Source organism: Diadema antillarum, unplaced genomic scaffold (genome assembly GCF_040938485.1).
Source record: "Diadema antillarum isolate AM-2024a unplaced genomic scaffold, OU_Dant_1.0 scf00000014, whole genome shotgun sequence".
NCBI classification, from domain to species: domain Eukaryota; kingdom Metazoa; phylum Echinodermata; class Echinoidea; order Diadematoida; family Diadematidae; genus Diadema; species Diadema antillarum.
Window position 1 is genome coordinate 5,884,920 of NW_027270903.1, and position 11,259 is coordinate 5,896,178.

Here is an 11,259-nt window from a genome sequence, read left to right on the forward strand (position 1 = left end):
AGGGCCAGACTCCCAGTGTAAAAGACTGCGGCGGCGTAGTCAGTGTCTGCTTTTTCATCTATCCAGCAAGTTGTAGCCATTACAGTAAAGGAAGCAAGAAAATGTTTTTTTTCTGTGGATATTTACTGCGAGAGGTCCCTATCCGAGGCAGTTTTGTGCAAAGAATGAGTAGGCTCTTGGACACATGTGAATAATCAACGAGTTCATTTTTCATCCTACAAAGAAACGTGTACGGAGCAGACACAGGAGCAGAAAGCCGAGTTTACGGGCTCAGTAGAGCTCTGCTCTACCAGCTTGAAAACTGAGAACTGTATGCAAGTACTTTTTGAGACATACATATATACTGTGTCTTTCTCTTCTTCAAAGTTACAAGCATTTGAATTTCACTGAAATTGGTCTAGCTCATAAAAAAGGGAATGATCGTCTCAACATTTTCCACTGTGACAGTATGCCCAGTACACGTAATTCGCAGTGTTGTAACTTGTCAAAACCCAATACAGTCACATAATTATACACACACGCATACACACACGCCTACACAGATGCAGCTGTACACTGTATGTGAGATCGATTACATCCCATCATTAAAGTATTAATCTACAAATAATGGCTGCTGCTGATCGGATGTGTGTTCTACATAGTGTGTAGTAACAAAAAATTAGGATTATAATTTATTGATGCTTTAAAGTTTCTGGTCAAACAGTCTAAACTCTTTGTTAGAATTTCAGAGGGATAATTTCTGGACAGCTGTCACTTTTTATGACATTTCAGAAGACTTTAAAAAGTTTTCTTAAAGCATACCAGGTATGATTTGGTTTAAGTTAAAACAAATGATATAAAATACAGCACGTTGACTGTCTTGTACTTGTATCACAGGCTTAAAAAAACACAAAAACAAAACATGTCGTGTTGTGTACGTGAAGACACAGGAACATGCCACTTCAAATGTGAGTATCTGGTACATATATTTTTAACCTTGCATCAGGATGCATATTATTTCTCCCTTTTGTCATGTGTGCCAGATCTGTGGGAATAATGACCTCCATTGTATAATATTTTGAAAAGCCGGAGATGATTTGATCATCTGTTTGTCCAAGACATTGAGAATGTTTTCTGCGAGACCAGTAATGACATAGCACAGATGCATTGCTGAGTAGTGCCTTTATTATCTACAGTCGTGATATCCAATGGTTTATTACGCTAACAGTCTTTATGGCTTAACTCATTCATTGCCGTTTGCTCCGTTTCTGTACGCAATGTTTTTGGCATCTTGAGGTAAATGTTGTCAGAGGGCTACTGTAAAACGAGGAATGTTCGTGTGCATTTTAATTGTGCGAGTGCCAAGATTCGCGAAATTAAAATGCACACGAAAATTCTTGTCTACACTATATGCATTGATGCCAGTGGCAGTTTCGCGAAAATGTCATGCCGCAAAAGTCGACTCCAATTCGCAAAAAATTCATGCCGCGAATATATCGTGTTTTACAGTAATTGTCAAATCCCTGCCGAGAGGCCTGGTGCCTGCTAGTCAGAATCACCATAAGATAATGGGTGCAGTTTGTTACTCTGAAATTCCATAATTCTGAAAATGATATAAGGTTATTATTCCAAAGGTTTGTACCCCCCCTCAAAAAAAAACCCCAAAACAACAATAACAACAACAACAAAACAAAACAAACGAGGCTTGTTATTCGTAAGATTCTTTAATCTGAAAACAGTTAAGGTTTATAATTCTTAAAATTTTTTTCATTTTCAGCTCAGAGATTTGTAAGTCCATTTTCGGATTAATGACGTCCCTTGCCTTATGAACAATTAACTTTTTTTTCATGATTGGATTAACATACCATCAGAATAACAAAGGATATTCAATTTTTTTGATTAATTCCCCTTTATGATAACAAATCTTATATCATTTTCAGATTAACGAACCTTCAGAATAATGACTCATGGGAATAATGCTAAAAATATCCATTTTAATGAACCCTGTTATCATTTTTTGATGAGTGATTATCTGGGTAAATAGAATAATTGTGTTCAGATTAGCAAACTTTTATTTCAGGTTATCAAATCTTCAGAATAACAAAAAATCACAGGAAATGTCTTGTTATAAGTGTTAGAAAAGTGCAGTAACCTTTCAAGCTGGCCAAGAAAAGGAAATAGAATGACATATACAAGCACAAAGATGTAAAGGAAGAGATATTTCAATCATGTATTTGGTTTATCCATAGTTGAATTGGCAATTTTTGCTTCAATATTTGGGTACTTAATTTCAAGCGTTAAAAATCTGTTAACCTACAGATATGTCAGCTTATGCAGAAGTCAAAAAGTCAAGTTAAAGGAAACTTTGGGGCTTTTTCATTTGCATATTTACTGACATGACGTGTTAATTTTCATGTGAAGTCGACTTTCAAAAAAAGTTTACTGTATCTTCAGATAAAATTTAGAGGGGACATTCATTTTATCTCTTTAGCACAGCCAAACTATTTTGCAATTTGAATGGATATACAGTGGACTCCCATTATAATGATGTCCTTGGAAACGATAGTTTTCTTTCATTGTATCGAAATGTTACTGTATAACCCAACAAATAAACAATATAAGACATAATGCGGATAACGTTGCCGCCTGAATTTTTACTTCGTTGTAAGCAGAATTTCTTTATAACCATGTTTGTTATAATGGGAGTGCACTGTGCTATGTATTTAGGTATTTGTTTGCCTAAGGGTTAGTTAAGCCCAATGCCCACTGTGCGACCTGAGCCTGCGAGCTGGTGCCAGCTGTATGGGGCGCCAAGTGTCGCATGAGTATTTCATTTGGAAATGACATTTTGTAACAAGTGAACATTTCGTTGACGAAATGATCATTTTGTAACAAAATGACTGATTTAGGCCATGCGACACTTGGCGCCCCATACACCTTGCACCAGCTCGCAAGCTCGGGTCGCACAGTGGGCATTTGGCTTAAGAGAGGGAGTTTACCAATGAAGATTTGCTGCAAGTGCTGACAGACTTGTAGTAGTCCAGTCAGTTTCCTTCAACTAGGGTAAAGAATAATAAAAAACCATTGAATGTATTAAAGTGCCATGTTTGTGGAATGGGGTCCAAATGCAGACATGTACACATGTATATTGTATTGTACATTTTGAGGATACTTTTTTTTTTAAACCAGAAATAAATGCACCAAAATGATGGTGCCTTCTGAAAAATGAGACAAGCATTGAAACCTGCCGCATGGTTCAAAGTGTTTAGGAGGGTATTGTGATAGTTTCAGTCAAAACTCCCTCTAATACACATTGAAATAAATACATAAGTACATTGTAGTCATATCGACACTTGAATGCATTTGGATGAATATGTATGCAGATAAGATACATGTTGATAAACTGAATACATACATATTCATAAATTGAAGACATACATATTCATAAATTGAAGACCTACATATTCATAAATTGAAGACATACATTTTCATGAATTGAAGATACATGTATATATTATTCATAAATTGAAGACATGCATATTCATGAATTAAAGACAAACATATTCCTGAAATAAAGACATACATATTCATAAACTGAATTCCAAGCAGACAGTCTTACGATGTATATGAAATTTATTTCATTTTTTTTTTTCTGCCGTGTGGAAGTACACTTGTAATCGAAAAGCCCTGAAGGGGAAGAGTATAGGGAAAAGTGGAAATGCCTAAGGCCCGCAGCACACAACACGACCTGTAGTCATACGTCGACCTGCGACCATGTCAGTCCAGGGCCCCATTTCATAAAAAAGTTGATATGATAGCAACTCTTGCTAGAATGACAATTGTCATAGTAACGACAAGAATCCAGCTTCCTGATTGGCTGTTGCTATCGGAAGTTGTCATTCCAGCAAGAGTTGCTATCCTATCATCTTTTATGAAATGGGACCCTGGTCATGAGCTTTAATTAATAGGACCTGCAACGTCTGCCTCCCACGCACTTTACCACACGGTGGTGCATGCTCAGCTACACGTAGCTAGCTATAATTACGCATGACCACCAAAAATATTGCAACACGCTAAAACCTTAGGCCAGCTCTTGCGACATTGTCCTACAACTTGCATGGCACTTCATTTTTTTTTTTGATGACGTCAAACCGCCAGTCGGAAGGTCATACGACCTCAATTCGTGTAGTGTGCGACGGGCTTTACATATACATGCACAAAGTTTATATAAGATGTTGTTTTATGTTACTTTCTCCGGAATCACAAATGAAGTTCCAAAACCCCTTCCGATATTAAAATACATGTGATACAAAAGTACGGTAAATGTAGTCCAATCAAAGACATGAAGGCATACATAATTATCATAAGGCTCTCTCAATATGCAATGTGAATACACAAGAATACATGTACTTATGAACGGAAGATAATCATGTGAAATGCCTTAAATTAAATTGAATTCAATTCACTTCTTTTATGTTGATGGCGTAGAAGCAAGGAGTAGTTAGTATAAAAGCAACAACCACGGCTCCAACTGTTAAAATACCCAGGAGAATTTTGGTACTCAACCATAAAGTGGGATAGATGACCGGGATATACAATGCATGTACAGTACACCTAATTTTTCCTACGTGTTCGGATATATAACGAGAGTCCGGATACAACGAGAAAAAATACCCGGGACCGCGAATCTCGTTATAAGGGGATTCCACTGTATTTGAGAATCTCCGTAACCGAATTAGTGTTTCTTCCGGGTTTATTCACTTGGGGGGAAATATGGGGGCGTAATATTTTCTAGTGCTACTTCCGGGGTAAAAAAAGAAAAAGAACAAAAAAGGAGGTGGGGGCTGCTGGCTCCCAAGTTGCGCCGGCCCTGGGCCTGCAGAAAACTGTAATCTTCACGGGTCAGACTGTACCATCCATGAAAAAGTTCTCCCTGTTAGATTTCGAAGTCTCTCGTCGTACGGCCTGTAGAACGAACGCAGTTTCTGCAACACATTCGCGCTCACGTCGGGGTGTGCGCGTCCCTTGTTGGCACCCAGCGTCTTCTGCTTCGAATTGACCAGACCGTAGAACCCTTTCTCCTCGTCGTAGTAAAGCAAGTCCCTCGTGAAGAACGACGGGATGTTAAGAAAGGTCTCGATGTCCTTGAGGTGCGGCAGCGGATCCCGCGAGAATTCGTCGCCATCGACGATGAGAATCTGCTGCCTGGAGAAGACCTTGTACCACTCCTCTAGATGGACCGAGTACATGCCAGTAATGACGAGCGCGTTGGCAGCGTTCACTCGGCCTTCCTTGTCAAGTACCGACCGCTCGAAGGTATCCTCAATGATGTAGGTGTAGTTGTGGTGAGGGTAGTGTGGAAAGTTCCCGCCCGTGGTGCTGTTCCGGTGCAGAGTGTCCGGAAAGTGGTCGACAGTCTCAAGATAGTCCGACACGGCGCGCACTACGGGGTCGCGTAGAATCAGCAGGAGTTTGATGGACGGGGACAAATCTCGCGCCACGGCGGCCGGGATACCGTCTCCGACGAAGTAGGCCGGGGACTTCTCGACAGTAAGCTGGTAGCGCGACGTGACAGGCATCTTATTGTGATACCAGTCGATGCCTTGATCCTGATTGAGATCCCAGTAGTGCAGTTCGTCCGGGGTCGTACGCTTGATTGCCGGGTGGTGGCCCAGAAAGAACATCAGCGCCCCGGTTCCGCCCTTTTTCGCTCCGATGACAATCAGCCGCGGCAGTCGTTTCTTGCATTGAAGCTCCTCTTGAAGTTCTTTACTGGCTGAGTGACATGGGATATACGGGAAAAATCGTGCTTGGCCGTCTTTACCGCGCTCTTCGGCAACAGCATCTGCGATATGATTTTGTCCTACAGCGCGCATGCGTGAAAAGTTTCGATCGACTCCGTTATTAGTGTCAGGAGGTAGAATTTTCCGCGAGTCTTCGTCGTGCCCTTCACTGCGCATGCGCGGTGGGTTCCGTCTGTCCACGTCATTTGTCGCGCGCAAAGTAGCTTCCGAGATTTCTTCGTGCAGTTCGTTTCTGTCGTGCCTTCTCGCTAATTCCGCTGCTGTGATTGAGAAGTGTTCCTGAGATATGCGTCTCTCCTTTTCCGTCAGCTTGTGGACAATTTCCCGCCAAGGCGCCGACGCGTAGTCTGAGCCCAGTAGGAGAAGAACGAAGATGAAAAGGAAAGATATCGTGAGAATTTTCCGACCTGACGTCATCATGTATTCCAGTGTGACGTAGCACAAATTACGAAGTGATGACGTTACAGTCCCTTGTTCTTGCCTAGGGTGGAACCAGGACCAGGTACGCTCATATTTTTACACTCGGACCAGGTGCAGCTGTTTAAGAACCAGCTCCCGTGACGATTAATAGCTGTGACATCTCACCTGGGTATCATCTCTTCCTGAAAAGAAAAAGACAATCATTAATTTCAATATCAATGTCAATATTGTAGGCTCTACAGATCATCTTTATGAGGGATAAGAATAGGTATATATTGAATTGCATTAAACTAACAATTATTGTCAAAATATATTATTTCATCTGAGGGGGAACGTATCCAACCTGACTGTAGATTCACTCCAAGCGATTTCAAAGCCAGACAAAAGGTACATACAGTGTAGTTATATTATGGGCTAAGGCAGAAATTAACTCGACAGACATTGAATGTGGATTGACAATCAGCCATCTCAATCGCTGTTAATATATCTTTCTTTTCTTTTTTTTTTTGGGGGGGGGGGGGGTGGGGATCGAGGTAGGAGAGTAATTTGCTTTAAAAAAAAAGAAAAGAAAAGAAGAGATACAAACACCCGAACACAAGAGATAGGGCTTCAGCAACCGGCGCCGCAAAGTGACATCAATTGCAGCTAAGGTGGGGCTATAGTATAGACATAAAATGCAGTCTCTGTGTATTACCAGGGACATATCCCGCCGAGATTGCGTCTGCATGGCTTTACGAAATGTCTCTCCTATAAAGGATAATCTTCAAAGTAAAACAGAAAAAAAAGGAAAAAATGTTATAAAACTCCTTCGGACAGATCGATTTTTATGTCTAGAATTAGCCCCGCCTTTATGACCAGGAAGGGGGCATTCCAGACGATTTATGTAATTTTGCACTATGTAGGATTGTAGGACACCGTTTAATTTATAAATTTATGGAATTTATTGTTGTCCTTGAGCACACAAACCAACTCCCTGAGAAATCCAAACATATTACACTTAACAAGGATGATGATACGGGAGGCTGACATACTGTAGTAATGTGACAATAATTCCATCACAATATCACTTGCTTGAAAGCTTCACGTGTGTAGATTTATGCACGATTTCTACTTCTATAAACACCCAATCGTGCATTATTCTGGTGAGGGTACTATGCCAACATCCTCGATCACTGTGATCTGTTATAAATTTTGAAAACTTATTTTATTTCTTATTCCAATCATTATGAATACTGTAGTTTGTACTCGGTATATAACCGATTTATACAGTGCGTATATCAAAAGTAATCCAATACATTATTTTGGATGGATACTATTTAATGATTATCAGCAATGGAGAGCGCAATGTTGGCTGTGCGGAAATTGAAACTCTTCCTCTTTCCATTGATACCTAATTGTGTCGACAAATATCATGCATGACTGAGCACATGAACCTTAAAGACAACAACGACAAATTGCCCCTTTTTCCAAGTTTGAGTGTGATCATGAAGGAATGAATGTCTCACTGAATGGAGGAGATCTATGAAAGTGGTCAATTATCAGGCCAGTCTGCTCGACTGCGGGATTTGTGTTGTTCTATCCTTTTATAACCCCTAACCTTCACCATGGCCACGTATCGATAACCTGGTCACTCCCGCAAAGACTTACTCATTATCTATTTTTTCTCTCTTCATTTATTCAAGACATGGTTTGTCGCTGCGAGCTAAGAGTTGAATATGAACAGAGAAAAAATGGACTCCGTGGGTTGACCTTGTGGGAGCTCGTGACCAAATTATCGGACAGGTGATCATGTTAAATGCTTTTCGTAAAGGCTGGCCGATTGATTTGGCAACTTTCATTGACAGATCTCATCCATTCAGCGAGACATTTCATTTCTTCATGATAACACTTAAACTTGGAAAAAGTGCAATTTGTCATTGTGCTCGGTCTTGCATGACATTTGTCAATATTTTTTATCAATTGAAAGAAGAAGAAAAGACTGTTCTTCTTTCCTCACAGTGTGCTCTCAATAGTTGACAGTTATCAATGATTTTAAAACAGTAACCCTCCGATGTTGAATTCTTCTTTTTAATATACTCACTGTAGATATTGAAATGCAGAGGTGTGAAAATCGTTCGGAGGTCAAAGTATAAAAGCCTTCCCATACCGGGCTCAGGCCGCTCATGCCCCTCGCCCCTTCAAGAACTCGATCGGGCGAGGAGTGGGGTGGCTGGCCAGGCTTTAAATTCGAGAATCACAGAAACGAACTTGAAGGAGGTTCAAGAGAATGGAGTCACAACCGTCTTATTTCCTTCGCTAGATGTTCGATGTCGCCAGTCGAAAATATTTGAAGTATGTGTCAAACTGGATCTGCCGCGCAGATTGGAAGACAATTGACTCGTGTCTCACTGCATAATCACCAGCCACTTTCCATAGAAGTATTATGTCTTTGTGATGGTAATTACTTGTCGCCATCCCTACACTTATAAATGATAGGTGATATAATGGTAAAAGACATGGGGATGCGCAAATAGAAATTGGGGGAAAAATGAAATGAAAATGAAAATTAGACTGGGCATATGCTCGGGCACAAATTTGATATATCTATCAATAAAGAATTATACTTGAGGATTATTCCATATCAGTTTTATTTGGGGGAATCAAATGGAAAAGTGATAAAACCGCCTTTCCAGTATGGCACAGTTTTCATCACTTTCACATGATACAGCTCTGATTTACACTTTTGCACAAATTTCTGGACGGGATTGACTTTTGTTTTATATGCTTTATCATAAAGTGAAATCTAATTTCATTAAAAAAAATAATAAACACGCAAAATACAGTCAACATTATGTTAACAGTAGGCGTTTTCACATCAGCCCGATAAAAATCCAAGCTCGAGAAATTTTTCGCGATTGCGAGTTAGCGCGCTATTTCATTTCTTATTCACATCAGCCCGAAGAGAATCAGCCCGATTTTTTGTCGAGCTAATTCGACAGCTGAGTATGTGCAAACAGCATAAGTAATGCGTGTGCCCTCTGAAAAATTCCTCATGATTTGTGTGCAGTTTGCCTCGATCGATCGGGTCACACACGCTAGGCATAATGGGATGCATCGCGCTAATTTCTCGAGTCGTTTTCACAGCGCGCTACTATCCCGCTATTTCAGAAATTTCCCGAGTTGGACTCGAGACATTTTCTCGATCAGAGCGATACAATTAGCGCGCTATATTGTGTTCACATTATCAAATAGCGCGCTATTTCGCTATCGGGAAAATTTCCCAAGTCAGAAAATAGCGCGCTATTTCGAAACATCGGGCTGATGTGAAAACGCCTACTGATTGCTCATCAAGACGGTGGCATCGAACATCGATCATCAAAGGCACAAAATATGCACTTGTGGAATTCTTTTGTACAAACTGACTACTCTTTGAATAATACAGCCAGTTGGAACCCCAGCTATGAAACCTGATCCTTGCAGTAACGAATTGCGTACAGCTTTTTTATCTCCGAATTTAAGGACACAAACAGGCAAAGAGTGTGGAGTCGACTTTTAGCGATGGGCAAGCGCCGTGATACACTTTTGATTATTCGCTCACCGGTGTTATCCGTTGTGTTCGAATGTACGCTTTGTATACTTTTTAGAGTGGGCAGCCAGTGAGTCGGACAAGCCATGCATCACCATCACGCTCCCTGGTCTTAAAGGCCCGAACTCACGAAGGTGGTACAATCTTGTCCATGGTTTAAACCATGGACAAGACTATATGGCGCCAAATGTCGCACGAAATAATCATTTCGTTAAGAAATCAGCCATTTCGTCGCGACGAAATGTGGTTATTTCGTTACAAAATGATAATTTCGTTGACGAAATGATCATTTCGTCGACGAAATGTTGTCACTTCCTTACGAAATGACTGATTTCGTAACGAAATAGGCCGTGTGACACTTCGCGCCCCATACAGCTCGCACCAGCTCGCAGGCTATGATCGCACAGTGGCCATTTGGCTTTATACGTTAGTATTTTGAACATCAGAAAAATAGATATAAATACTAAACTGGATACAGAGTTTCAGAATTTTTCAATACAGTTTCAATGTTTCAATATTCATTACAAACCATAATGAATGAAACACGGCAGGTATTGCATGATTTGGCGCTCAAGCAAAGCAGGACAACAACAACAACAAAAGGCATGCATAAATAACAGGTAAAATTGTTAAGCAGTGGTATTGTATTGGAATTACATCGCTAAATTGTTGGAAGATTGAAGCCTGCTTTTATGTCCTTATCCTTGTCCAGTGTATTCTGCTTGGGGTTGGTCGAGTTGGCCCTACAACCAGCTTCAGTTCCTTTGCTCAAGGACCGCAGTAAATCCCACATGCATGACATGTTCATGGCACTGTCGATTTTATGCCCTTCAGGAGGTGAAATCTGTATAAATCGTCTGGATTGTCTATTTTTTAAATGGGGGCACTGTGGTAGTGTGGATTAGGATTTTGGACAAGATTTGTTTGTTTGATAATTTGTTTTCCCATATTTAGTTCCCATTCCAGCCAGATGTAAATGTGTACCTTTTTAAGAGCTATGATGATAGGACCTAACAATGGCTTGGTCCTCAAAATTAGAGTAGCGGTATCACTACAAACAACAATCCCCATTCTATACTGTTGTTCACGTTAATAATGATGATGATGATGATGATGATGATGATGACGATGATGATAATAATAATGATAATATTAACGTCTTATTCATCCAGCGTAGCCTCTTCAGTGTTGTCACGCTCTACCAGAGGGCCATGCCATTACTAGTACCCCAGCCATTATGCCAGCATTGCCATCAGGTACCCATTTACACACCTGGGTCAAGAGGGACATAGTGGGTAAAAACATCTTGTCGACAGGCGTGGTCGAAGGACGTTAAGCATTTGGCGGGAATCGATCTCGGGTACTCCGATAGGGAGTCGAGAGTCATTATATCCAATTTGCCACAGCGCCCCCACAATGTTCTGTGGGAATATGCCTTTTAACGTGTTTAAGCAGATGGAACGGCCACGATGGTGGCTTTGAACGATGGTT

The 11,259-nt window shown here is 40.6% G+C and overlaps 1 protein-coding gene across 1 annotated transcript; it reads right to left on the reverse strand.

Annotated features, from left to right (window-relative positions):
* Window positions 1-4,874: 4,874 nt before the first annotated feature.
* LOC139722243 (heparan sulfate glucosamine 3-O-sulfotransferase 1-like) lies at window positions 4,875-6,200 on the reverse strand. Its single transcript, XM_071633556.1, has one exon. It carries the CDS (start codon window positions 6,198-6,200, stop codon window positions 4,875-4,877), a length of 1,326 nt encoding a protein of 441 aa, XP_071489657.1.
* Window positions 6,201-11,259: the final 5,059 nt, after the last annotated feature.

Bases quoted from the DNA above. Each gene is read 5' to 3' on its own strand.
- LOC139722243 (XM_071633556.1), bottom strand. From the start codon at position 6,200: ATGACGTCAGGTCGGAAAATTCTCACGATATCTTTCCTTTTCATCTTC.